Source organism: Delphinus delphis, chromosome 10 (genome assembly GCF_949987515.2).
Source record: "Delphinus delphis chromosome 10, mDelDel1.2, whole genome shotgun sequence".
NCBI lineage: Eukaryota > Metazoa > Chordata > Mammalia > Artiodactyla > Delphinidae > Delphinus > Delphinus delphis.
This window is the reverse complement of record NC_082692.2, coordinates 64589959-64617584: the sequence shown is the minus strand read 5'-3', so window position 1 is coordinate 64617584 and position 27626 is coordinate 64589959. Positions and strand designations below refer to the sequence as shown.

At 60.8% G+C, this 27626-nt stretch overlaps 1 protein-coding gene across 1 annotated transcript; it reads left to right on the top strand.

Annotated features, from left to right (window-relative positions):
* The first annotated feature begins 125 nt into the window (after positions 1-125).
* PLXNB1 (plexin B1) lies at positions 126-27626 on the top strand. Its single transcript, XM_060022390.1, has 38 exons — positions 126-184; positions 4751-4803; positions 5865-6977; positions 7705-7887; positions 8162-8290; positions 8417-8517; positions 8813-8945; positions 9210-9366; positions 9672-9780; positions 9857-9965; positions 10381-11061; positions 11266-11388; positions 11580-11702; positions 11995-12088; positions 12174-12346; positions 12492-12643; positions 14429-14534; positions 14711-14847; positions 15158-15334; positions 15561-15732; positions 15921-16163; positions 16834-17010; positions 17088-17236; positions 17728-17828; positions 17925-18142; positions 18279-18457; positions 18610-18676; positions 18892-19038; positions 19860-20028; positions 20307-20410; positions 20485-20569; positions 20810-20982; positions 21159-21319; positions 21411-21558; positions 23443-23507; positions 23649-23724; positions 24752-24826; positions 26155-27626. The coding sequence occupies exons 3-38, from the start codon at positions 5871-5873 to the stop codon at positions 26257-26259; spliced, it is 6408 nt and encodes a 2135-aa protein (XP_059878373.1). The 5' UTR covers positions 126-184; positions 4751-4803; positions 5865-5870; the 3' UTR covers positions 26260-27626.

Here is a 27626-nt window from a genome sequence, read left to right as displayed (position 1 = left end):
CCAGGCCCAACCCCACAGCCTGCGCTCTTCCCGCACAGCCAGAGGTGGGGGCCGGAAGGAGACGCCGGCTGTTTGGGAGTCCTGGGAGTAGAGCCGGTGGGCAGACCTGGTGCGGTGGGGAGAAACAAGGCGCCTAGGAGTTCAAGTTGGAGGAGGACGACCACAGGAACCAGGTATTGGACAGGTAAGAGGGAGCTCGCGGCGCCGCACAGCGGGGGTGGTGGTTAGCGAACAGGCGGGGCAGGTGAGGGGCGTGGGTCCCACCCGGCGCTGGCAGGCAGGTAGGCAGAGGCCGGGGCGCGGTGCAGAGCGCGACCCCCAGTCCGGCACCTCCCATCCCCAAGGCCTCCCAATTCCGGTTCCAGCGCGGCACGCAGGTGAGGCCCGGCGGGACTGGGCGGGGTGGGGCAGCTGGTCCTTGGGGCTCCCGCTCCTCACCCTCCTCCCGCCGCCGTCCGCGTTGCCCTGGCTACCGCCGTGGTGCAGCCCGCCCCCCCCCGCCCCCCCGCCCCCGCGAAGGAGGGGTGTAGTCCCCCGCCCTCGGCAAGTGCAGAGCCGGGCGGGCTGGAATGCGGGGTCCCGGGCGGCTTGGGGCCGCGCGCCTGGCTCTCCCGGCTGCTTCCGGCCTGGCCTGGGCGGCGGGCGGGGGGAGGGCGGCCCGGCGGGCGAGGGGGGGGAAGGAGCGGAGCCGGGCCCGGCCGACGCGGCTTTGTCTCCTTTGTTCCCAGCGGTGGCAGCGCCGCGGCGGGAGGGGCGGGCAGCGGCCGCAGTTTTCCGCCCCTCGGTCTCCGGGTAACAGCTGCGGCTCCGCCAGACCCACCTCCGGCGGGGGGCGGGGGGGGGGGGGGGAAGGCCGCCGCCGTCGCCGCCGCCGCCGCCGCCGCCGCCGCGCGCGCAGATCTCGAGCCCGGAACGGCCGGCGCCCGCCTCGGTGTGCTAGTCCTGCGGGGCCCGGCCGGGTGGTGAGTGCGGGGCCCGGGGCCGGGGCGGTGGGACCGGGGCGAGGCGGCGCATCCCCGGGATGGAAGGGCCTGGAGCTTCGATGCCGCCGGGCCTGGGCAGCCCGTGTGAATGGTGGTCGGCTTCGGTCCTGAGAGTTGGGACCATACTACTCCGCGCGAAGGGAAACTCTGGCGGCTCCGCCTGTAACGCGATTGGGAGACAGAGGAGGTGGAGCTGCTCCTCCGCGCCCCCTCCTCGCCAACGCCGCCGCAGCCGCCTCAGCCCGGGACCGGCCGGCCTCTTCCCCGCCCTCCCAGGACCACTGGTGGGGTCCTTGCTCTGGTCGGGGAGGAGGGAGGAGGGTCGGGGAAAAGTCGACGGGGAGGTCGAGGCTTCCCCTACGTAGTAACAGCCTTTCCAGGCTGCGCTCGGCGCAACTGACAAAAGGCAGCCTGTGATCCCCCTGCCACGCACCCCCAGAGGGGAAGCCCCAGCCCCCCATCCGCCTATATATACTGACGGTGGGTGACTGATGAGCACTCCTTGAGTCCTCACCGGTAAATGGTGGACCCTCACCCCCACCCCCACCCCCACCCCACCTCGACACAAACAACAGGGTAAGCACTGTGCACTCTTGCGCTGTCAATTAGTAACTTCTCTTGGGTGGACCCTGGGAGCAGAGCGAGGGCAGAAAGGAAAGGCCGGTTTCCCACTCTAATCCCCGCGACTCGGTAAATGAGGGCTGGGATATGAACCCTCTCCCAGTTTGAAGGGCAGAGTTTATAAGCCCTCTTGGTTGGTGAGGACAGCCCCAGGAGGGCGGGGAGAGGTGCTTGCTCTTTGCAGACAGAAGTTAGGCAGCCTTGGGCCCTGCTGAAGCGGTCCAGAGAAAGGTGGGCCCAGAAGAGCTAGGCTTTGGCTGTGACTCTGGCTGGGGTTTGAGATCTGGGGAATGGGCAAGAGATCCTAGCTGTGTAAGTTGGGGACCTGAGGCCCAGCTCCAAACCAGCCTTTTCAGCCTGCTCTGGCCTCGTCATTAATAAAAGTGGGGCTGACCCTGTGTCATCCTTCAAGAAGCCAGGTGGCTTGGAGAGGATTGTGGGTTCCATATCTCCCCTGTTGGCTGGGTTTTCTTGGCTGTGAAATGAGGGTTCTTTCAACATGTAAGGAGCACCTGCTCTGTGCTAACGTTTGTCCTGGTTACTGGAGCCTCTGAATCAAAAGTCACATTCCCTGCCTTTAAGGAGTTTCAAGGAACTGCCTTTAAGGAGTTTTAAGGAGTGTGGAACAAGGAGAAGAGTGGCCTTGGTTGGTGCCTCTAATGCCAGGCACACACCATATCATGTTTAATGGTCAGAACAGCCCCGCCTCCCATTCTCCAGATAGGAAACCTGAAGCTTAGAGAGCCCAAGGCAGAGCTGCAATATACACGAGGGTGGTGGCTGGGGATGTCCACTGGCCATGTGTAGTGGGCTCCTCAGGAGCATGGGGGGACAGGGAAGGCTTCCCTGGGAGGTGATGGTTGGGCACCAGAGTTAATGGGATAGAGAGGGAGTGGGCACGGAGGAGTGTGAAACAGCCTGCAGTTCAGGCTGGCAGGAACGAAGAGCATGTGCGGGGGAGCACTGGCATGGATCGCACAGGAGAGCATGTGGACTGGAGGGCTTGACCTTTATACTCCAGCCCCTGGGGTGCCCCAAAGACTCTGGAAGGAGGGATGTACTCCGATACATCGCTTGAAGTTCCCCTGAGGTGGGAGGGGGTAAGCTGGAGGGGCTGGGAGCTGCTCTATGGCTGGTGGCAGAGGTTAAGTGAAATATGTGTCCTTCTTCTTTTTGTCCTCCTCCTACCCATGGTATGTGGGGAAGGGCGAGGGTTGCTCGGCCCTGTGGCAGTGATTGAAGAAGCCTGACACTTTTCCCAGCGTGAGTCGGTCTCCAGTATCCTATGTGGCCTTGCCAGGAGCTGTTCTGATCCTGCCCATCCGCTTCCTGTGGGCCACTCGACCCAGCTGGGATTTTACATTTAGGGATTGTCCTGGTTGCTGCCCTTTGAGGGCTGGAGAACTTTGGCTTGAAGTAGGCGCTGAGCAAATGTTTGTAAGCGAATGCTGGGTCAGACCCTCTGCCCAAGGCACATCCCTAGGCGGGAGGTGGTAGGAGGGACTGAGCAGTGGCTGAGCATGGGAGATGGCCTCTGCCCATCCTCAGGCAGACCCTGTCTTCCCAGAGGAAGAAACTTTCTCCCCCCATCCCTTGGAAACAAGGTGGGGGGTTCCTGGGAAGCCTGGCCTTGCCACAGTCCTGGGCTTCTCGCCGGGTTCACGACTCTCCCTGCCGGCCCCCTCCTCCTACCCCCTCAGTGGCAAACAGAGGCTGCCTTGTTCCTGCTCCCATAGAGCTGCCCTGTTCTCTGCACACTAAAAATGGAAACCCCCAAGCTATTTTGGGAGCACTGCCCAGCCAGGCCGTGGCCACAGTACTCTGCTTCCACCGGGCTGCTGGACCCTCCTCCAAGCCTACGCCCAGCCCTGCTCACTCTGGGCCAGCCTCAGGAGCACCCTGCCGGGAGCCTTGGCTGGAAGGAGCCAACCTGGACCCTGGGAAGCTCTGGGAACAGAGTGAACAGGCAGACTGGCAGCTGGGTGGTGGGAGGGGCTGGGCCATGCCGCCTGGGCACAGGCAAGTAGGGGAAGTGTCTCAGCTTGGGATGCATGCCCTGTCCTCTGTGCTTTACCAGTCTTGGTGCTCCTGGCTGGAGACCATCCAGGTCTGGGAAAGGTGGCTGGTGTCACCTGGCTTCAGGTGGAGCCTGCAAGGATGGGTCTGTGAGGAGAGCAGGCACTCAAGGTCTGCGAAGGTCCTGGGGATGTGGGGCACATCTAGTATGGTGACTTCCTTTAGGACAATCCCCCCTGCCCCCCACCCTCCAGCCCTGCTCTGCTCTGCCCTGCCCTGCAGGAGAGGAGATAGCAAGAGATGGCCTGGCTTCTGCAGCCCTCTAGGACTTAGGGCTCAAACCAGGGAAGTGTGCGTGAGTCTGTGTGTGTGGGGTCTGAAAGTGGGTGGTGGTGTGTATGTCTTGGGTGGGTGGGTGCATGTGATGTGCCTGTGTGGAGTGCATGTTTCTTTGTGTAAAAAGTTTGTCTCTGTGGACGTGTCTTTGTGCAGGTGTCTAAGTGCAGGTGGGTAGCGTGTCTGTGTGGGACGTTTGCCTGTATTTCTGGGCATGTGTCTCCGTGTGCTATGCACAGGCAGTATGTGCATGCATCTGTGTGTGTGCTCGTGCCCATGTGTTTGTGTGTAGGTGTGTGCATCCAGGGTGGGTGGTATGTATGCTTCTTGGTGTGTGCGAGCATGTGTCTGCTTATGTGCTGGTGGTGGTTTGGGCCTAGGCTAGCCCCGGGCCTGTGTGGAGGGTATGTACCAGGGTACCCTGATAGGGGAGAGTTTGGGCAGAGGATGAGGATGGGAGAGTGCCGAGAACGGGCTGCAGGGGGCACAGGACTAAAGTGGGGGCCTGACTGGGCCCTGCCAGCCGCGCAGCTCCTTCCTAGCTGCCCTTTCCCAGGCCCTGAGGGTGCTTGGTTCTGCTGCCCTCCCCCTCTGTAGGCTCTGAGGAGGCGTCCCTGTGGAATGTGTTTGGTGGCCGAGGGCCAGGCTGGGCCCAGCTCCACCAGCAGGCTGGGCCCAGCTCCACCAGCAGACTGGGCAGCCGGGAGAGGTACCTTTGTGCTGCCTCCATGGTGGGGAGCCCAAATGCCTGCAGCCCAACCCCCAGCTTCATGCTCTGCTTTCTCCCTGGCTAGGTGACTCTCACACGGGGCATGCTGTTGTCTCCTGATCCAGCTGGCCTTGCCAGGTGAGCCTGACCTCACACCTAGGTGTCTGGGAGCAGTGTGACTCCCACCTCTGCTGAGGGCTCTCCAAGGTGGGGTCTAGCTAGCCTTTTAGGCCCTATCCCTGGCAGCCTTTTTTTTAAAAAAATTATTTATTTTGGCTGTGTTTGGTCTTCGTTGCTGTGCGCGGGCTTTCTCTAGTTGCAGAGAGCAGGGGCTACTCTTTGTTGCGGTGCGCAGCCTTCTCACTGCAGTTGCTTCTCTTGTTGCGGAGCACGGGCTCTAGGCACGCGGGCTTCAGTAGTTGTGGCATGTGGGCTCAGTAGTTGTGGCTTGCGGGCTCTAGAGCGCAGGCTCAGTAGTTATGGCGCACGGGCTTAGTTGCTCTGCGGCCTGTGGGGTCTTCCCGGACCAGGGCTCGAACCCGCGTCCCCTGCATTGGCAGGCGGATTCTTAACCACTGAGCCACCAGGGAAGCCCTCCCTGGCAGCCTTAACCCCCCTCATCTCTCTGGCCCTTTGGTTCTGTGGTTATTACCCTTCTGGATTCCTAGCCTGAAAGGCCCTTCATCCAATTCTTACCCTACTCTAACATGCAGGTGGCCCATGAGACCTTGCCCTCCCTTTTTCTGCCCAGGAAACTGACATCCATGCAGAGGGTGCCTTTCTCTCTTTGGGGTTCTGGGTCCCTTCTTCCCATCCCTTGCCCTCCTGCCCCTTCCAGGCCCTCGTCCCTGGGAATGGGATGTTTCCCATGTCTCTGCCCCTTTAGCCTCTTACCCTTGGACCCTGTTATGACATAGGGCAGGGCAGGGTGAGGGGTGTGGGGTGCAGGTCTCCTGAGAGAGTAGTGCTTACAGAGAATGGGCAGCGTTGAAGTTTCCAGGAAAATGTCTCCTGACCTCTTGCTAGTGTGTGGTCCTGGGGTCATCCTAACCACAGTGCCATCTAAGCCTGGTCCTCCCTGCTCCCCCCTCCCTGAGTTAGGAGGGGCGTCTTGGCAGCATCACAGTCCTACTCCTCACCAGTGGTCCCACGGTGCTCACGCGGCCACATGAGCCCCGCTCAACCTCTCTCCCTACCAGGTGACCATGCCTGCCCTCGGCCCAGCTCTTCTCCAGGCACTCTGGGCCGGGTGGGTCCTCACCCTCCAGCCCCCTCCACCGACTGCTTTCACTCCCAATGGTACGCATCTGCAGCACCTGGCGCGGGATCCCACCTCAGGCACCCTCTACCTAGGAGCCACCAACTTCCTGTTCCAGCTGAGCCCTGAACTGCAGCTGGAGGCCACTGTGTCCACTGGCCCTGTGCTAGACAGCAGGGACTGTCTGCCACCTGTGACACCTGATGAGTGCCCTCAGGCCCAGCCCACCAACAACCCAAACCAGCTGCTCCTGGTGAGCCCTGGGGCCCTGGTGGTGTGTGGCAGTGTGCACCAGGGGGTCTGTGAACAGCGGCGCCTGGGGCAGCTCGGGCAGCTGTTGCTGCGGCCAGAGCGACCTGGGGACACCCAGTATGTGGCTGCCAACGACCCTGCCGTCACCACGGTGGGACTGGTGGCCCAGGGCTTGGCTGGGGAGCCCCTCCTCTTTGTGGGGCGGGGCTACACCAGCAGGGGTGTGGGGGGAGGCATCCCTCCCATCACTACCCGCGCCTTAAGGCCGCTGGACCCCCAGGCTGCCTTCTCTTACGAGGAGACGGCCAAGCTAGCTGTGGGCCGCCTCTCCGAGTACAGCCACCACTTTGTGAGCGCCTTTGCACGCGGGGCCAGTGCCTACTTCCTGTTTCTCCGGCGGGACCTGCAAGCTCAGTCTCGAGCTTTCCGTGCCTATGTGTCCCGTGTGTGCCTCCGGGACCAGCACTACTACTCCTACGTGGAGTTGCCTCTGGCCTGTCAGGGGAGCCGCTATGGGCTGATCCAGGCTGCGGCTGTCGCCATGTCCGCGGAGGTGGCCCGGGGGGAGGTGCTCTTTGCAGCCTTCTCCTCGGCCGCTCCCCCCACTGTGGGCCGGCCCCCGTTGGCAGCTGCCGGGGCATCTGGAGCCTCTGCCCTCTGTGCCTTCCCTCTGGATGAGGTGGATCGCCTTGCTAATCGCACACGTGATGCCTGCTACACTCGGGAGGGCCGCGCTGAGGATGGGGCGGAGGTGGCCTACATTGAGTATGATGTCAATTCCGACTGTGCTCAGCTGCCTGTGGTGAGTCCTGGCACCGCCCAGCCCTTCCCTGTCTCTGAGGCCACTGGCCAGGCATTTACTGATCAGGTCAATGGATGTTAAGTGATTCCTTTGTGTCTGGGTGATGGATGGGTACCTTATGGTAAGAGTGGCATTCAGGGAGACAGAGAGCCAGCTGTGCAGGGGTGGGTTTGGACCAGGCGCTGAAGGGATGGCATTTGTGTAGGTGGACTGAAAGGGCATTTGAGGTTCTTGGGAATGGGGCAGGGACCCAGAATGTAGAGGGGATGGAATCTATTGTTTTAGGTTCTTGAGCGAGAGAGGCAGGTGAGGTTGAGACTTGTTTGGCTCTAGTCTCAGGATGGATGAAAAGGGTAGAAGCCACATATAGGGGGACTGAGTCAGTGAGAGGTGGGAGGAGACCCAGGTTAGTAGACCTGGAGAGGAGGATGCAAGCTGGAGAGGCTTTGGAAAAGTGGTCCAGGAGAAGGCTGAGTACATGAACTGGGGGAAGCAGCTCCCAGGCCAGGGATGGGAGAAAGTGGGGCCCCAGGCATGTGGGGATCAAAAGAGGGGGTCGGAGCCGCTGCAGACTGTGGAGGTAAGCCACTGAGGCAAGGCTAAGAACGCAGCTGTGGGAGAGCCAAGAGCTGGCAGAGATGGTGAGAAGGGGTGGGGTTGTCCAGGGAGGAGGGGCCAGTGGACGTTATCCAGGGAGGGCCTTATTTGTGCTTCTTGCTGCCTGCAGGACACCCTGGATGCTTACCCTTGTGGCTCAGACCACACGCCCAGCCCCATGGCCAGCCGTGTCCCCCTGGAAGCCACGCCAGTTCTGGAGTGGCCAGGGGTTCAGCTAACAGCCGTGGCGATCACTGTGGAAGATGGACACACCATTGCTTTCCTGGGTGACAGTCAAGGGCAGCTGCATAAGGTGAGTCCACAGGAGGTACTGGGCCCTGCCCCAGGATCTGGAGGCGACAGGCTGCTGGGGACCCAGGCTGGGCAGAGCTACGCCTGAGACCCCTGGGGCTGCGATGTGAGATATGTGATGTGTCCCTGGCCCTGGCTGGGAGAGATGACCTGTGTTCCTCTTTCTGGGGACGGGTGGTGTGACCTGTACTCTCTAGGAGGAAATTCTGTAAATTATTTTATTGGGGTGAGAGGGGAGGGCCTTGGGCCTCAGATCTTGTGGTCTCTGATCTCAGGTCTACTTGGGCCCAGGGAGTGATGGCCACCCGTACTCCACACGGATCATCCAGCAGGGGTCTGCGGTGAGCAGAGACCTCATCTTTGATGGGGCCTTCGAGCACCTGTATGTCATGACCCAGAGCACGGTGAGTGCCACGCGCCAGCCAGGGAGGGCATGACTGCGGGGAGGGGCCTCGGGGGAGCTGGGGGCCCATATGTGGAGAGCCACTGGTGCTTGGATTGTTGACCTCAAGTCCTCTTTGCTGCTGTAGCTTCTCAAGGTTCCTGTGGCCTCCTGTGCTCAGCACCTGGACTGTGCATCTTGCCTGGCTCACAGGGACCCGTACTGTGGGTGGTGTGTGCTCCTCGGCAGGTCAGCGCTCCCCCGACCCTGGCCCCTTCCCCAGCCCCACCCCAACCCCAGCCTCATGCCCTCAATTCTCCTGCCCTGTCCAGGGTTTCTGGTCCTTGGCCCTTGACTCTCAACCCTTGACCCCTGGATGCCCCAACGCCCTACTCTCACCCCTATCCTCCACCCTGACTTGCCAGGCCTGTCGTGGCCCACTTGAGGATCCTGCCCAGGTCCGTAGGATTGTAGGTGTCCCTGCCCCATGAACTGCCAGTGGCCCCGTGAGGGTCACAGGTGGACACTGGTCATTCTTGCCCAGGTGCAGTCGCCATTCCGAGTGCTCTCGGGGCCAGGGCTTAGAGCGGTGGCTGTGGAGCTTCCAGCCTGAGGTGGGCTGTCTGCAAGTGGCAACCTTGAGTCCTGCTAACATCAGCCGTGAGGAGAGGAGGGAGGTGAAGACCAGAGCAGGCGGAGCCCTGGCCGGGGGGAGCTCTGGTGATGGGTTACAACCTTGAATTTTAAGTACCACATGGCCTTGCCCAAGTCGCTTCTCGTGGGGCTCCGCTTTCTCCATCTGTTACTAATCCAGGCTGGAGGGTATTTGTGGTCACTGGGGGCTGGTGGCCGCTGGTGCCTGCCCACATTGGAAGCCTGTAAACGGAGCCCTGATCTGTAGCCCAGTGGCTCCAACAGCATGTCCTGGCCTCTCTTCGCAGGTTTTCTTGTCGGTACCCGATCTGCCACCCCTGTGGCCAGGGGAGTCTTATTCCTGCCACTTTGGGGAATACCAGAGTCCTGCCCTGCTGACCAGTTCTGGTGTGATGTGCCCCTCCCCAGACCCTAGTGAGGCTCCAGAGCTGCCGAGAGAAGCTGGTGGGTGAGAGAAGGAGCCAGCCCGGGGCCTGGGAGCCCCGCTCTCCTCCCATCTTGCTCCAAGGGGTGTGATCAGGATGAGGTGTGAATCCAGGCAAAGGGTCCTGCAGCGATGCCTTTCTCTGAGGTCCCCTCTGGTCCCCAATCCCTAAAGTCCCTGTTTTCTACCCTGTGGACTGTGTTCCCGACCCTGGGCACCCCTTCCTGGTCAGAGTGCTAAACCCACCCTGTGTGGTCTGGGACGTCAGCTCGGGGTCTGAGTGCCCCTTCCTGCTCCTCAGCCCAGCTCGCTCCTCCCTCTGCAGACCACGTCTCCGTGAGCCTGGAGCTCAGGTTTGGCACCGTCGTGATTGCCGAGGCTTCCCTCTCCTTCTATGACTGCATGGCCGTCACCTTGCTCCGCCCGTCTGCACAGTGAGTTCCTCACCCCGACCCCCAGCCCCTGGGCTGCCCTGTGGCGATCCGCACCCCATGGCTGTGCTCTGTGCAGGTGCCAGGCCTGCGTGAGAAGCCTCTGGGGGTGTAACTGGTGCGTCTGGCAGCACCTGTGCACGCACAAGGCCTTATGTGATGCTGGGCCCATGGTGGTCAGCCGACAGGTGAGCCCAACTCCTGACCGGGCCCCAGGGGGGGTTCGGGCTCCCCATTGTGAGGGTTTCTCTCATGGCCTGGGGTCTGTGTGTCTGCCTGCCCCGGGTGCTCTGTCGTGAGCACCTGAGCTGCTGTGTGTGACGGACTCACTGGAGGACGGCTGTCAACGTCCCACCTGTTTCGGGAGAGGACGTTTGTAGCTGAGAGGAGGGGAGGTCTGGCCTCGTGCCCCACCTTGGCACAGATGCCATAGACGCCCCTAGAGCGCGCCCTCCCCTTCCCCTCTGGAGAATTAATGGGCTGTTTTTGTTTCTCTTTTCCTTGGTCTCCTTTTCTCTTAACACACCCTTTGCCTGCCTGCTGCCCGCTCCCGCACCTGCCTGCTGAGTGGCCCTTCCTGTCTTTCTCTGCCTCCCCCTTCAGAGCCCGCCCCTCTCCCCAGCCCCTCCTGCAAGAGACGCACCCACCTCCTTCCCACCCACAGCCCCCAGGGCCACGGTCGCCCTGACTCCTGACGCCCTTCCTGTGGACACTCCTTCCACAGCCACAGCCTTGGATGTCCCCCCCGGGGCCAGGCCTTCCCTGCTCAGCCCCCGGGGGCCGTGGGCAGGTCCCGGCCCCACACCTGCCTCGGCTTCCACGGGCTCACCTCTCCACGAGGCCCCTCCTCCTCCCAGCCCCCGCCAGAGGCCTGGAACCGCTGTCCCTGCCCCTACAGCCTTCGGACCCATGGCCACCGCCGAGGACCTCTTGGCCTCCCACCCATCGCCCTCAGATGCAGCAGCACTGCCGCCCGCCCTTGCAGAGCCTGGCCCCGAGGCTCTCCCTTCTGCGGTACCCCTGGACCAGCCCCCCAGCACGGCTCCCGCCACCACTTTCCCAGGGGCCGCTGGCTCCACGAAGCCTGCTCTGGACTGGCTCATGAGAGAAGGCGGCGAGCTGCCCGAGGCGGATGAGTGGACAGGGGGTGACACGCCCGCCTTCTCCACTTCCACCCTCCTCTCAGGTGATGGAGACTCTGCTGAGCACGAGGGCCCTCCCGCCCCCCTCATCCTCCTGTCCAGCCTTGACTACCAGTACGACACCCCTGGGCTCTGGGAGCTGGTGAGACCCGGCCCAGGAAGGAGGCCTCAGGGGAGGGGATCGGGACAGATGCAGCCTCTTGGCCACCTTGCGATTCTGCAGGGGAAGGATGGAGGGGAGGGGGGCGTCCGCTGCCTCACGCTGGCCTGGCCCCGGGGTTGTGCCTGGGAAAGGGATGAGGCGGCAGGTGGGCTCCATAGACTGCCTGGCGCTTGGTGCCTGCAGGAGGAGATGACCTTGGGGGCAGGCTCCTGCCCTTGTGTGGAGAGTGTGCAGGGCTCCAGCCTGATGCCGGTCCACGTGCAGCGAGAAGTGCGACTGCTGGGCAGGAACCTGCGCCTCTTCCAGGTGAGTGTGTCCTCTTTGCAGCTGTTGCTGTGGCCTCCTTGGCTGTTGGCAAACTATGCGCGAGTCCTGGGGAGCAGGGGAGGGCACGGCCTCAGGTCTCAGTCCCAACCCGGGGACTGTGCTGGGGCCCTGTGGGGCTCACCAGGCCTGGCTTCTGAAGCTGCCCCCGTAGCTGTGTCCTCTGTCCCCAGGACAGCCCAGGCGACCATGAGTGTGTGATGGAGCTGGAGGGCCACGAGGTGGTGGTTGAGGCCCGGGTCGAATGCGAGCTGCCTCCAGATACCCGGTGCCATGTCACCTGCCAGCAGCACCAGGTACAGATCCCGAGTCCTGGGTGGGCAAGGGCGCACTAGCCACAGGCTGGCTACCAAGCTTAGCTGGCTGCACCGCACTCATCCCAGCCCATTCTCTGACTGAGTGACCCCGAGGGAGTCCTAGTACCCCAGCTCTGACCTCTGACCTTGTGCCCCATGGGGTCCTGTATCCCAGCTCTGGCCTCTGGCTTTGTGTTCCCATGAGTCATTTTGGTCCTTTCTCTGACCACCGTCTCCCCAGGCCTGACGCCTCCCCTAACCCTGGGCTCTGACCCCACTCCCATTTCTCCAGCTCAGCTATGAGGCTCTACAGCCAGAGCTCCGCGTGGGGCTGTTTCTGCGTCGGGCTGGCCATCTGCGTGTGGACAGTGTGGATGGGCTGCACGGTGAGTGACCCGGGGCTGCTGGGACTGGCTGGTGGCAACAGGGCTCTTCCTGGCCTGCCTCTCACATTCGTCTCTCCGCCCCCAGTGGTGCTGTATGATTGTTCCGTGGGACACGAGGACTGCAGCCGCTGCCAAACTGCCATGCCCCAATACGGCTGTGTGTGGTGCAAGGGGAAGCATCCACGCTGCGTGGCCCAGGAGGCCTGTGGCGAGGCTGAGGCTGTGGTCACCCAGTGCCCAGCACCCCTCATCCACTCGGTGTGTTGAAATGCTGGAGCATCCCTTCAAGGGGTTCGGGGTGCTATGGGTTCAGTGTCCCAAAAGGTGGGAGGCTGGGGCTGTCTCTCCAGGCTGCCAAAGGTCAACAGGTGCGTGGAGGTGAGCCATCCTTGTCCTGGAACAGGTGGAGCCACTGACTGGGCCTGTAGACGGAGGCACCCGTGTCACCATCAGGGGCTCCAACCTGGGCCAACACGTGCAGGACGTGCAGGACACGGTCAGGGTGGCTGGAGTGCCCTGTGCTGTGGACGCTCAGGAGTACGAGGTGTCCAGCAGGTGAGTGGGCTGGACTGACAGGAGCAGGGGGCACCCCGCGGGCTTCACAGCTGGCTTTCCTGCTTAGGGCCATCCACCCACTACTCGTCTGCCCTCCCCCTCCCCCTCCCCCTCCCCCTTTCCTTGGTTCTGATCACAGTGTCTCAGGGCTGGGGTTACTATCAAGGCCTTGGCTTTGTGCACAGACCTGCAGGTTTCTGGCCTGGGTCTAGTCACTGCTCAGAGCTGACAGGCAGCTCTGCTTCCTGGCACTGCCTAGGTGTGCTCACCCGGCTTTCCAAGTGACCACGGGCATAGTTGTGGTAGCAGGCTCCTTGGATCCCAGACAGCTGTGCTCTGCGGCTGACCTTCCCACCTGCTGACCCTTCTTCCCCAAGCACTGCCCTGGGCAGGCTCCTCACGGGGATAGACTTATGACACACCTGCTGAGTGTCAGGCCCCTCTGTCCAGTCCCTGGGACCCCTCCCACTTTCCCAGGGCTTGTGGCTTACAAGGCTGGCAGTTGCAGGGTCCCAAATGTGCACACGCAGAACACAGCGAAGGAGACATCCACAAGCAGCAGGTCTCCAACCTGCCGAATGTCAGGGTTACCTGGAGAGTTGGTTCAAAACCCCCCAGAGCAGGTCCTTAGACCACCTCCCTCCACTTCCTGCAGAGGTCTGGATCTGTAGGCCCGTGTTGGGGTCCCACAGTCTTATTTTCTTTCTTTTAAAAAATGTATTTATTTATTTATTTTTGGCTGTGTTGGGTCTTTATTGCTACGTGCAGGCTTTCTCTAGTTGTGGCGAGCGGGGGCTACTCTTTGTTGCGGTGCGCGGGCTTCTCATTGCGGTGGCTTCTCTTGTTGCGGAGCTTGGGCTCTAGGCGCGTGGGCTTCAGTAGTTGTGGCATGCGGGCTCTAGAGTGCAGGCTCAGTACAGGCTTAGTTGCTCTGTGGCATGTGGGATCTTCCCGGACGAGGGCTTGAACCCATGTCCCCGGCATTGGCAGGCGGATTCTTAACCACTGCACCACCAGGCAAGTACCCTGCAGTCTTATTTTCAACAAGACTCTGCTAGAGCATGTTGTTTCCCCCTGAATGTATTATGACTGAGAACTTTAGGTGAGTGTTAATGATTCTAGAACCGTGAGACTAAAGTACTTTCTGAACCGATTTATAAAGTGATTAAAATACATTCCAGCTGAAGCCTCTCCCGGGTAGTTCACACTTCGCTTGTTCTGTTTTCTCGGGGTGTTTGCAGTGACCGTGACAATGTCACAAAGAGTCGAACCACTGCAGGCTTCACATTCTGGAGATTAATTTGCCCCAAGCTTCTGTTTCCTGGCTAAGAACCAGCATTTCTTAGATTGCTCACTTTCCCTTCACGTCCATCCCCAGACCTGACTAGAGGCTTTCGGGAACGTTTTTTCATGAGGAAATCAAGTTTCCACCACCTTGTAACTGGTGCTGTGCCCACGGTGATGGTGGCCGGTTAGGCCCACTCATTAGCTCAGCAACCCACCTCTGCCACCAGCCTTACCAGGGCTGGTGCCCCACAGAGAGAGAAATTCTCCTTGTCAGGGGCCTCTGGGAGTGGACTTGAATGATTGAACCACAGATATTAATTCTCAGAGGCCAAAGCCTCCTGGTGAGTCATTAAGGAATTCCTTCCAAAGCAAGAGGATCTCTGTCAATCTTGGGAGCCAGGGAGAACACGTGATGTAGTGGGGCAGGGAGGGGGCGGCCGGGTCAGTTTGAAGGGCCCTTAGTGTGGCCCAGCACCCCAGCTTGCCCTGTGCCCACAGCCTTGTGTGTATCACTGGGGCCAGCGGGGAGGAGGTGGCAGGCGCTGTGATGGTGGAGGTGCCAGGAAGAGGACGCGGCGTCTCAGAGCATGACTTTGCCTACCAGGTGCCTGACTGTTGAGTCCCCACCAGCTACCCATGGGCCACCCCCTTAGGTGGCTCCTCCCAGCCCATTGGTTCGCCTCCCTGGGGCTCCCCACCCCAGGGCCTCCTTGTCTGCTCCCCCTGCCTCCCTGTTCTTGGCCTGATGCCTGTCTGTTTCTCCCTGTCCCCTTCCCACAGGACCCAAAGGTGCATTCCATCTTCCCGGCCCGAGGCCCCAGAGCCGGGGGCACCAACCTCACCCTGCATGGCTCCAAGCTTCTGACCGGGCGGCTGGAGGACATCCGAGTGGTAGTTGGAGACCAGCCTTGTCACCTGTGAGGGACGCTTCCTCATTCTGCAAAAATCCTTGAGCTCCGGGGAGAAGATGGAGGGGTGGGATACTAGGGAGAGCAGAAATGGGGAGAGGGCCAAGTCTGCTCCATCAAAAAGTGGCCAGCCCCTCTCGAAGCTGGGGCTTTCTTGGGAGTGCAGCCTCCAGGGTCACTTGTGGAGACTGCAATCAGCACTGAAGGGGGAAGTGAGCTGTGGCCCGAGTGGGTCCCGTGTCCTGGAATCACCCCTTTCCCCTTCCTGTGCCCCTCTGGCCCAGTCGGGCCTGCCTGCCACTTCTCCCTCCCTTCTCAGGCTGCTGGAGCAGCAGGCGGAGCAACTGCGGTGTGAGACCAGCCCACACCCCACGCCTGCCACACTCCCCGTGGCTGTGTGGTTTGGGGCTGCTGAGCGGAGGCTTCATCACAGCCAGTTCGAGTACACATCAGATCCCAATGTCACCTCTGCTGGCCCCGCCAAGAGCTTCCTCAGGTGCTGGGCCGAGGGCAGGGCTGCATGGCATGCGATTGGGAGGTCTTTGCAGCTCCAGTATATGGGGGTTTGTAGGGCTCTATGTGGGGGGCTTCGACTCCTATGCTGCTGGTGGGGAGAGGGGCCGTGGGGCTTTGGGTTGGAGCTGACCTAACATCAGGGACTGGGCTGTGCTTTAAAGCCTTGTTCACATAAGCCATAAGTGGCTCATGGGCTGTGTTTTCAGTGGAGGACGTGAGATATGGGTCCGTGGCCAGAATTTGGACGTGGTGCAGACACCAAGAATCCGAGTGACTGTGGCCACGAGAGCGCCAGGACCAGGCCAGGGGCTTGGGTGGAGGCACCGCGTGATCCCAGAGACGGCGTGCTCCCCCGGAGCCTCCTGTGGCGGCCTGCACGTAGGAGCCCCAAGGGCATCCCCTGCCTGCACTGGGCTAGCCATCGCCCACCTTGCCCCTCATCCCTCCCCCACCCCTAGACAGCTGTGGGTGGCGGGTACCAGTGGAGGCTATGTCCCCATCTTTGCTGGACGCCCCCCTTGTGCACCCTCAGCAGGCCCTCCCTGTCCTCCCTCCCTCTGCCCTAGTTTGAGGAGCCTTGCCACGTGAACTCCTCCCAGCTCATCACGTGCCGCACGCCGGCCCTCCCAGGCCTGCCTGAGGACCCCTGGGTCCGTGTGGAATTCATCCTTGAAAACCTGGTCTTTGACTTTGCAACACTGAACCCCACACCCTTCTCCTATGAGGCCGACCCCACTCTGCAGCCGCTCAACCCCGAGGACCCCACCGCACCATTCCGGCACAAGCCTGGGAGTGTGCTCTCTGTGGAGGTACTGCTCCTAGTGGGATCTGGCAGGGCCCCAAGACCCTTCACTTTGCCGGATGGTACTGCTGTGTGTGGCACAGGGGGCATGACTGCAAAGTAAGGGCCAGTGGATGGACATGGCGAGTGCTGAGGGGGCTGGCGGCGGGGTGCCTAGCCAGACACACCTGGCCGGGGCTTAGGTCCTGTGGTCTGGGTCCTGACATACCCTATGGCAGGTGTCTGAATAACGATATGTAAATAGTTTGGCACACGCAGTGGCGGCGAGGTACACAATAGGCGCCTGGGCTGATGCCCATTTGGCAGGCTGTCTCATGTGGACACATACTTGGCGTGTGTACTGACACACGCAGTAGCAGGGGCTCTGCTTTGTAAGGTCACTGCGTAGGATCTGGGGACAGCTTTATATTCTCCAGATTTTTAGCTCCGGAGAAGTTAAGACTCAAGGAAGAAGGATCGGGAGGGGCAGAAAAGGATCAGGGGGCAGCTTGGGAAACATCCATGGGGCTGTCACCCCATGTGCAGGACAAGAGGTGCTGAGGCACCATCAGCCCTGCTCCTGGGGGTGGGTCTCAGGACCATCCGTCTCACATTTGGGGAGATAGGATCTGAGTGGCCATCAGCTCCTCCCCTCAAGGAAGAGTTCTGAATGATCAATCAGTGACCCCATGTTCCAGGGGGAGAATCTGGACCTTGCAATGTCCAAGGAGGAGGTGGTGGCCATGATAGGGGACGGCCCCTGCATGGTGAAGACGCTGACCCGGCACCACCTGTACTGCGAGCCCCCCGTGGAGCAGCCCCTACCCCGGCACCATGCCCTCCGGGAGGTGCCTGATGCTTTGCCTGAGTTCACGGTCAGTGGGCAGGCTCTGGGCCGGGGCAGGCATCGGGCGTGCGCTGACCTCTTGCTCACATGTGGCTCCCTGTGCAGGTGCAGATGGGGAACCTACGCTTCTCCTTGGGCCACGTGCAGTACGATGGCGAGAGCCCTGTGGCTTTCCCCATGGCAGCCCAGGTGGGCTTGGGGGTGGGCACCTCTCTTCTGGCTCTGGGTGTCATCATCATTGTCCTCATGTACAGGTGGGTGCAGCCAGATGTGGCTGGGTTGGGCAGGTAGTAGGTGTGGCTGGAGTGGGAAGGGGTAGACTAGACCAGGGATAGGCAAACACTTCCTATAAAGGGCAGGAGAGTAACTATTTCGGGCTTTGTGGGCCAGGCTGTCTGGGTGGCAGTGACTCAGCTCCGCTATTATAGCCCAGCGGCAGCCACGGACAACATATAAACACATGAGCATGGCTGTGTTCCAACAAATCTTTATTTACAAAAGCAGGCCAGGGGCCAGATTTGGCCGTGTTATAGTTTGCTGATCCCTGGGCTAGGCTGGGCTAGATGAGTCGTGGGTGGGTGTGACTTGCCTGGGATGGGACAGGCTGAATTATTGACTAGGCCCTGGCTTGGCTGGGCATGGCAGGGTTAGACTGTGCTGGCCTGGGCAGGCCTGGGCCCGGTGGGACCCAGCAAGGGCTCGGGCCTCCTCTGGCCTTCCCTGCCCTGACCTTGGTGCTGAGCAGGAGGAAGAGCAAGCAGGCTCTGAGGGACTATAAGAAGGTGCAGATCCAGCTGGAGAATCTGGAGAGCAGCGTGCGGGACCGCTGCAAGAAGGAGTTCACAGGTGAGGCTGCGAAGACCCCACGCTCCAGGGCTCTGCCCAAGCCTGCTCCCATCACCTTGGGATCTGCGCCCAAACCTGGCTTCTTCTGCTCAACAGACCTTATGACCGAGATGACTGATCTTACCAGTGACCTTCTGGGCAGCGGCATCCCCTTCCTCGACTACAAGGTGTATGCCGAGAGGGTCTTCTTCCCTGGGCACCAGGAGTCACCCTTGCACCGGGACTTGGGCGTGCCTGAGAGCAGGCGACCCACTGTGGAACAAGGGCTGGGGCAGCTCTCCAACCTGCTTAACAGCAAGCTCTTCCTCATCAAGGTGCCGGCCCCACCCCCTATCTGGGCCCTCCAGGGGTGGGGAGGGGGTCCCCCTACCCTCCAGCCCCATCCCTTCTCAGTCCCTCCGTTTCTGAATCTGCCCTCCACACCCACCCATCCCCTCTCCCTGGCGCCAGTTCATCCACACCCTGGAGAGCCAGCGCACCTTCTCAGCTCGGGACCGCGCCTACGTGGCATCTCTGCTCACCGTGGCACTGCACGGGAAGCTTGAGTACTTCACTGACATCCTGCGCACCCTGCTCAGTGACCTGGTGGCCCAGTACGTGGCCAAGAACCCCAAGCTGATGCTGCGCAGGTCTGTATGCCCGTAAGACGCTACGGGGGCCAGGTGGCTGTGGACAGCTGGAGCCAAGACCTGAGTCAGGCCCTCTGGGGCCTGGGGTCTGAAGAATAGAAAGCCCTGGGTCCCCACCTGCTGACTCTGCCCGCTCTTTCCTGTCATCCCAGGACAGAGACCGTGGTGGAGAAGCTGCTCACCAACTGGATGTCTATCTGCCTCTACACTTTCGTGAGGGTGAGTGAGGCAGAGGTGGGTGGGGCTCCCCTCCAGGGAGAGTCAGGACTCTGAACCACACAGCTTCTTGTCCCAGCACAGCTTGGGCACCCCTGCCCAGTATGTCCTCAGCCACCTTAAGCCTTCTGCGGCCAGCGTCCTGTCCCCTCCCCCAGCACCTCCATCCCATGCTTGTCCCCTGCCCCGGGTGTCCTAACTGCCCGCCACTCTCCCAGGACTCGGTAGGGGAGCCTCTGTACATGCTTTTCCGTGGAATTAAGCATCAAGTGGACAAGGGGCCGGTAGACAGCGTGACTGGCAAAGCCAAATACACCCTGAATGACAACCGCCTGCTCCGAGAGGACGTGGAGTACCGTCCCCTGGTGAGGGGGGGGGAGGGAGGGGGGGAGAGGGGGGAGGGAGGGGGGGAGAGAGAGAACCTGCTGGTGAGTCAGTCTCCCATGAAGGTGAGGAGGGTGACCACGTAGGATTGTGTGGGTGTCTGCATCTGGTTTGAGCCAGCCTAACCTCCAGCTGGCTGCAGGATAGAGGCTTGAGGGCCAGATCTTGAAGATAGGACCTCAGAGGTTCCCCAGGTTTGGGGTGGGGTCAGGGTGGCCACATCCAGAGTCTAGGGAGCAGCCAACCCTGCCCGGGGCCCGTCCGGGTCCTTGCTGTGTCAGGGCCTGAGTGTCTGCCTGATCATGGTCTTAGCATCCTGCCAGGGGCATGGTTGTGCCCACCAAGCTGGGAGTCACCCTGGCAGACCTGCCCATTGTTTCCCTCTGGGAAACTTTCCTCTTCGTGGCCCACGTGGAGGTCCTTTGGGAAAATCCCATTCAGGCTCCGCCAGGCCTGCTCCTCTGGCTAGTGGAGACCCCACTTCTTATGCGGGCTTCCTCAGGTGCCTCAGCCTGTCTGCGCCGGGAGCCTGAGGATCAGAGTTCAGAGGGACTTGTGCTCTCCCATTTTTTCTGCCATTCACCCAGCAGACATTAGTGCTCTGTGCCAGGTGCTGGGGCCACAGAGTGGAGGGAGCTGCTGTCCCTGGGGAGGCAGGCGGGTGAAGAGACAAGGAGTGATTGTTTGGTGCCTGGAGGTCAGAGGCAGTGGCTTCCTTATGGGTTGTCCCTGGCCTTGGCCTTGCATCTTGGTCATCCCACATGTGGCATGAGCCCTGACTGCTCCCATGTATCGTGCATAGACCTTGAATGCACTACTGGCTGTGGGGCCTGGAGCGGGAGAAGCCCAGGGCGTGCCTGTGAAGGTCCTGGACTGTGACACCATCTCCCAGGCCAAGGAAAAGATGTTGGACCAGCTTTATAAAGGAGTGCCTCTTGCCCAGCGGCCAGACCCCCGCACCTTGGACGTCGGTGAGGGCAGAGGGGAAGGGTGGTCTGGGGACCCTCAGGGCTAGGCTGGCCCTAAACCAGCTCTACGGGGTCAGCTTATCACCCAGGGGAGGTGGGCTCTGGAACACCTCTACAGGGACGACCTGTCACCTGGTGAGGGGCCCCTGTTTCTGGACTTCAGAGAAGTTGGGTGAGGTTGCCCCGATGGAGGGGCCAGTGTCCTTGTAGAAGAGGGGACAGGTTCCAGTGCAGGGAGGGTATTCTGAAAGCCCTGGACCAAGCCCACCTTGTCCTTGCAGAATGGCGGTCTGGGGTGGCCGGGCATCTCATTCTTTCTGACGAGGACGTGACTTCTGAGGTCCAGGGTCTGTGGAGGCGCCTGAACACCCTGCAGCATTATAAGGTGGAAGGGGTGGGAGCTGGGGGAAGGCTGTGGTGGGGTGGGCTGGTGGAGGGGTCACCAACTGTGGTCCACAGGTCCCAGACGGAGCAACTGTGGCCCTCGTCCCCTGCCTCACCAAGCATGTCCTCCGGGAAAGCCAGGATTATGTCCCTGGAGAGAGTGAGTACTTACCCTCCCCCCCGCCCCACCCCTGCCATCGCAGTCCTCTACCCTTGCTTTGCCCAGTCTCCAGTAACGGGGTGAGGTCCTCTGGACTTCAGGATGGGCTTGTGTCTACTTCCCTTCCACCCAGAGAAGCCGTTAACCAGGTGCCCCCACTCCCAGGTTTTGGCAGGACCCCGGGGGTCTAGGGCAGGGGGCACCTGATGAGGGGTGACAAGCTGTAAGGTCTTGGTACAGGGACCCCAATGCTGGAGGATGTGGACGAGGGGGGCATCCGGCCCTGGCACCTGGTGAAGCCAAGCGAGGAGCCGGAGCCGCCCAGGCCTCGGAGGGGCAGCCTCCGGGGCGGGGAGCGGGAGCGAGCCAAGGCCATCCCTGAGATCTACCTGACCCGCCTGCTGTCCATGAAGGTGGGGCTGGGGGCAGGGACGAGACAGGTAGTGGGATTTGGGAGTATGTGGGGCTCGCACAGGCCTGGTGTCACGAGGCATCTGAGGCTGGGCTGGGCTGGGCTGGGCTGGGCTGGGCTGGGCTGGGCTGAGGTCCCCTTGCTGACTGCATCTCTTGTGCTTCCCCTCATCCGCAGGGCACCCTGCAGAAGTTTGTGGATGACCTGTTCCAGGTGATTCTCAGCACCAGCCGTCCCGCGCCGCTCGCTGTGAAGTACTTCTTTGACCTGCTGGATGAGCAGGCCCAGCAGCATGGCATCTCGGACCAGGACACCGTCCATATATGGAAGACCAACAGGTGGGGGTGGGGCGGAGCGGGCCTAGCATGTGCGGGGTCTTCTCTCCTGTCTCCCCAGCACACTCACTGGCCACACCTGCCCCGCCCACAGCTTGCCGCTGAGGTTCTGGATCAATATCATAAAAAACCCGCAGTTTGTGTTCGACGTGCAGACATCTGATAACATGGATGCAGTGTTCCTGGTCATTGCACAGACCTTCATGGATGCCTGCACCCTGGCTGACCACAAGCTGGGCCGGGTGAGCTGGCTGGGGTGGACCGGGAGGGTCTAGGTGGGTGGGGCAGCGTAGCCGGGGATGGAGAGTGCTGTGGTGCACAGACTCCAGGCCTTCTTGAGGATGTCAAGGAGGAGGATATAGGAGGCCTTTGACCGCAGGTCCGGGGACAGGCTTTGTCCCTGGCCTCCCTAGGAGGTGGCCGTGCCTCAGCCTTCAGGGATGAGCAAGGGCAGGGGGCACGTGTGCTGATTCACAGGGTTAAGTGGAGCAAAGAGTGCTGGCGGTGCGGCAGGAGGCCAGGGCCACTTGGCAAGGGCTCACCCTGAGGGCAAAGGGGGTGGTCAGACCTGAGAGTTAGGTGGAGCCTCCTGGCAATCATGCAGTGGATGGACTGGAGCCTGGCGTCCAGAGAGGAAGCTGTGTTGTCCCTGGGACGAGCGGTGGCCAGGTTCATGCTGGGACTAGAGGGTACAGGGCAGGCAGAAGCTGTGGGTTGGATGTGGGGGTGAGGAAGAGGGAGGGGTTCCTTACGCACCCCGGGCCTCTGGCGGTGGTGAGCTGAGACTTGGAGGAGGTGAGCCCCTGGATTCTACAATCGCAGAGCAGCTCCAGGCTGCTCCAGCAGCTCGGAGATTTGATTCCCAAGGGCAGTGGAAGTGTCTGCCAGCCCGTGCAGTACAGGGAGCAGAGTCCAGGGGAGGGCCAGGCGAGGAGGGGTGTGCTGACAGGGGAGCTGGGAAGCATGGAGGAGAGGTGGTCAGGGCTGCCTGGTGGCACAGAGAGGGGGAGGTATGTTGTCACAGTGGTCAGGACCCAGAGAGTCCTGTGACAGATATGGGGTCACCACTATGACTGCTCAGGCACCCAGCAGGCAGGGCTGTCGTGGCTCTGCATAACGGACTCTGCTTAGCCTCGACCCCTGGGCCTGGGACCTCTTGAGAGTTCTCCATGGGGAAACAAGATGGAAAGTTCCACTCTGTAGTGCTGTCTTTTGTAAGCCATTTTTCCTCTGCCTGCGCTCATTACTCTGCCTGCGATGAGCTGAGAACCACAGAGCCACACCAGGACCCAGGGGTCACCTCCAGGGTGTGTGCTGTATGGTAGCTGGGTTTTTCTGCCTGATCTTCACACTGCTTCCCCTTCCCAGCAGCACTGCAGATGCTTCCTGGGTAGCTCAGGAATAGTGCAAACCAGGATGCCAAGAGCCACCCATGGAGAGTTGCTGAGAAGCAGGCATCCTGCCTCAGGCCCAGCGCTCACCCCCTTGCTCACAGGGGGCAGTGCAGTCTTGCCTCACCCTCCCAGCAGCTGTAGGATGAGGCAGCAGGTCCAGAGAATGGAAGTGTGCCGCCCACAGCCACTGGGACAGAGCTGGGATTGGAGCCCGGTTCGGTGCTAGAGGATGTATTGGCTGTGTTAGATTGTGGGCCCTGGTCTGAGAGACCTGCTTCAAATCCCAGCTCAGCCACACAGGAGTGAGGTGGTCTGGGGCAATTTAATTAAATTTCGGGGTTAGTTTCCTGATTTTTAAAATGATTACATGGGGAATGAATAGCACTTGGAGAAGCAGTATTAGGGCTCCACACAGCACTGCACCCTTCCCACCCTGCATGCCAGTTCCCTGCCAGGTCCGGGTGGAGGCACGTGGAGCTGAGAGATGACCTTGGAGTGAGATGGGGGGAAGCTCAAGGTGATGACGGCAGAGATGGGACACTGGGGGAGGGGTGACAGAAGGAATGAGGTGGGGTGACCAACCATCCGGGTTGTCTGGGACTGAGGAGGTTTCCTGCAATTCAGGACTTAGTTTTAAAACTGAAACAGTGCTGGGAAAATTGGGACAGCTGGTCACCCTAACAGGAGCTCTCATCCTTCTTTTCCTTTCACCGTTCACCTGCTGGCACCCAGGACTCTCCCATCAACAAACTTCTGTATGCTCGGGATATTCCCCGGTACAAACGGATGGTGGAAAGGTACGAGGGAAAGGGATTGCATCTGGGGGATAATGGCTGGACGGATTGGTGGGTGTTTACAGCTGAGGCCCAGGGGTGGGCCTGGTGGGGTGAAGAGGGGTTTGTTTCCCCAGCGGCTGCCGGACCCATGATCTCTGGCAGGTACTATGCAGACATCAGACAGACCATCCCCGCCAGTGATCAAGAGATGAACTCCATCCTGGCCGAGCTGTCCCGGGTATGGCCCTCCTTCTGCTTCTTGGGTTGGGCATAGGCCTTCTGCTGCAAGGGTCCTGCCCCCTTCACACTGCTCCTTTGCAGGGAAGCCCTGGGGGCCTCAGCACAGTGTTCCCGCTGCCTCTGTAAAAGACCAGGGCTCCCAGTGTCTCATCAGAGAGCAGCAGGGGCCTTGTCCTGGCAGCTGCCACCGAGCCTGACTCAGCCAGGTGTTTAGATGTCTGCAGCCCCTCTGCAGCCCCTCGGGGTCTGTGGACCATAGTTTCAAGGCAGCGAGGTGGCAGGGATTCAGCCCCAGGACTGCCTGGGTCAGCCTGTCCACGTCTTCCTACTGCTCTGCTTTCCTTGGCACTATAGACATGCCCCCACCTACTCCTAAAACAGCCTCCAAACAGTCCAGTCCGGGGAATTTATAAACAATGTAAATCTGAAACCACGATGATGATGACCACAACCACATTAACAATAGCAGCTACAGTTTTGGGGTGTTGCCGTGCGTGGGGGCTTTGATTACTTCTCATTTGATTCCCATTAAAGCTCTACAAGTTAGGTGATATCAACTCCATTGTCCTGAAGAGGAGGTTGAGGTTCAGAGATGTCCCCATGGAGGGACCTGGGTGTGACCTCAGGAAAGACTTGAATGAGATCACAGCAGAACTATGCTGGGTCACAGCCTGTGAGCAGCACCTATTCTGCCTGGCTCTGCAATTGCCTGGGATGCCAGAGGGTCCCAGCTGGAGCCTGGAGGGGGAGAGAGGCCGAGCCCCAGTGGAGACCCCAGGCCATGGTGAAACTACAGATCCAGGCTCTCTCCACCAAGGAGGCCCTTTGGTCCTATCCTGTCCCCAGCTTAGCACGTCTAGCCTGGCATCCCCTGTCTGTGGAGGGGCTCTGCTTCCCAATGCAGGGCCCTGTTCCTTCCTCTACCTCCCAGCCCCCTCTTCCCCACTCCCCTTGCCTGGGGTCCTGGGCCTCCTCTGGTGGCTGGCAGCACCCCTTATCTCTGTAACCTCGTCTCTCCTCCCTAGAACTACTCTGGAGACCTGGGGGTGCGAGTGGCCCTGCACGAACTCTACAAGTATATCAACAAATACTATGACCAGGTGGGCAGAACCTGGGCATGGTCAGGATGATGCGAGAGGGTGACTGGCTCTGTGACGCAAGTGTGGGGCCTTCGGGTCTCCCCCAGGCACAGAGTGGTGGAGGGGGGCTGAGCCCTGCGCTCGGGAAGTGTTCTTCAGGTGTGCTTCCTGGTAGTGGCCCGGCTCTTACCTGCTGCCGCCCTTCCCATCCGGGCTCCTCAGCCGGGCTCCTGGGCATGGTGGTGGTGATGGATGGCTGGGGATCTACCAGGGCCTGGAGATGGTGTGCAGGATGTGCTGGAAGGAACACACAGCGGCCACCTGTGCCCCGACCTTGTGCTCCCTCAGAGCCCTACCTGAGACCACATGTGGCAGTGTGCTGTGCAGGCCATCTCTGGGGGGGTGGGCCTGGCTGGGCTGCATGCGCTGCCAGAGAGGAGGGTCTGGGCACAGGGTCTGGGGCAGATGAGGGCACAACAGAGCCGGTAAGGGGGCTTTCTGGGGGATTCCTGGGCTGGGCCTCAGGATCAGAGCGCCCACCGGTCAACCCACTGAGTGCCTGCTGGAATCATCTACCCAGATGTTTGCGTGGCCCCAGGGATGTGGCCGTTGCTGTTGAGCGATGAGGGCCCTGCCTCATGGCTCAGGCCTGGAGTGGGGACAGGCATTTGACACAGGCGTGATGCGCAAGCGTGAAGTCCAGGTGCCTTGCTCCAAACAGTGTGGGTGCCGGTGTGGGGGAGGCAGGGCCGTGTGACACAGCTGTCCCCTTGTGGAGGCGTGACCGGCAAGCCCCTCCTGTTCCCACCCTTCCCTCTGTGGCAGCCCCCCTTGTGGTTATGTAGTTGTCCGTGTTTGGTCAATACCTGTCTCCCATCCAGTGAGCCCCACGAGGGCAGGGATCGTACCTGTCATCACTGCTGGGTCCCTGCTCCTTGTCCAGCACCCGGCATGTAGGAATTTAGGAACTGCTTGTTGCCTGGTGGGCGGGGGAGCCAGGATGGGTGGAGCAGGGCTTCCAGGGGGTTTGTGGCGGAGAAGACCAGCATGGTGGGTGAAGTTGGCCTCAAACGATTTTACTGGGGAGGTGATATGCATTACCGTGAGTGCTAGGTACTGAGTAAAGTACTTCATTCCCTACCTCACTAATCCTTAAAACCCCACAGTGACTCTGCTGTCATCATCCCCTCCCCGAGGGGGCCCTGAGGAAGTGAGTGCGGCAGCTCACAGGGTTTCTCGGGCCCCTACCTACACCTGCTGCAGTAGCTGTGGAGGCCTATTGAAGCCTGTGGCAAAGGCAGACGGCAGGCTGACGGTCTCCCCCTGCTGAGTTGGTCTCTGTGTTTCAGATCATCACTGCCCTGGAGGAAGATGGCACGGCCCAGAAGATGCAGCTGGGCTATCGGCTCCAGCAGATCGCAGCGGCTGTAGAAAACAAGGTCACAGATCTGTAGGGACTTGGAGAACCCCTGGCCTGCTGTGCCTCAGCCCCGCCTGGGCAGCCCCGGAACCACGAGGGAGAGAAACCACCTTCTTAGATGCCTGTAGTGCCTGCCCAGCGGAGTTAGTGGAAGGTGGCTCCAAGTCTCCTGGTGGCTCTGGCCTGGGCCCTGCTGGACATCTCGCAGGCGTGGGGCCTTGAGGCTGATGGAGTGGTGACCCTGAGGCCAGTGACCCTGCGGGCTCCTTTCTGTGTGATGTTAGTCTGAGGGAAACTGGGGACTAAGGGCTTCCAGAGAGTGGCTGGAAGGGCCTCCAGCCCCTCGGGAGACTGTACTGCTCCTGAACACTGGCCTTTATCCCAGGGAATTCAGAGAGGAAGGAGGAGAGCCCCCACTTCCTGTCCCGCCCTCCTCCTCCACCATCCCTGACCTCATTAGCCGCCACTGGCCATGTTGCTGCTGCCATTTTCCTAGGTCCGAGAGATGAATGCCTTTCCTAGGCTGCTGCAAACTGACCTCTCAGCAGGGCTGGCTGCTTCAGGGCCACCCTGCCACCGAGGCAGCCAGGAGTGAGGGGTGTCTGCTGCAGGGGGGCCTCGGGGAGAATGGTGGCCCTACTGACCTGGCTCTTCATTAAAGGATAACACACTGTCTGGTGTCTGAGATGTGGGCTTGGCCCAGCCCTCCCTTAGCTGGAGGGTGGCAGCTGTGCCTGGCAGGCACCATGGGGAGATGGGATCTGCAGCCTCTGGGAGGTCTCATGGCGCCCACAGAATGCTCCAGATCACAGGGCTGGCTGGGTTCTCCTTGACTCCTGCACAGGGCTTGCTGGCGTCAAAGCTGCTGTGAAGGAAGTGAGAACCCCATCCAGGACGGGGCTGGCGGGCCTGAAACCCAAGGTGCAGGGGTCTGTGGTTTCTTCAAGGTCTGCCTTATCGGCAATTTGAGTGTTCAGATTTCTCCATTCCTGTTGCACTTGTTTTGAAAGGAACTGGGAAAGGATGGCATCACTGCTCCAGGTGGAGTGGATCTTGGGGCCCTTTTCCTCAGTAGTTTCTAGACGCCCTGAACCCCTGTAGCCTGGGCTGTTCTGAGGGGCTTCTGGTTACTGGGTTGTCTTCTAAGTCAAGGTATTTTGGGTGCAGATAACCCAAATGTCTGCCTGCGTCAAGGCCACCTTGTTTGGGTTTCCTGATTTGTAGCTGGAGGTGAGCTTCGAGACTGTCTCAGCTGGATCTTGTATTGCTGGCTGGGTCTACACGGCTGGGGGTTGATGCCCCCTTGACTGAGACCACCCTTGGCCTCCACAGGAGGTGAGCCTACTGAACAGAGGTGAGTCCATGGCCCTCCAGCCTTCAGGTCCTCACAAGGTTCTCCCC

Bases quoted from the DNA above. Each gene is read 5' to 3' on its own strand.
- PLXNB1 (XM_060022390.1), top strand. From the start codon at position 5,871: ATGCCTGCCCTCGGCCCAGCTCTTCTCCAGGCACTCTGGGCCGGGTGG. The intron at 17,237-17,727 runs GTGGGTGCAGCC...GGTGCTGAGCAG, and splicing joins ATCATTGTCCTCATGTACAG to GAGGAAGAGCAAGCAGGCTC. The intron at 21,559-23,442 runs GTGAGCTGGCTG...GCTGGCACCCAG, and splicing joins CTGACCACAAGCTGGGCCGG to GACTCTCCCATCAACAAACT.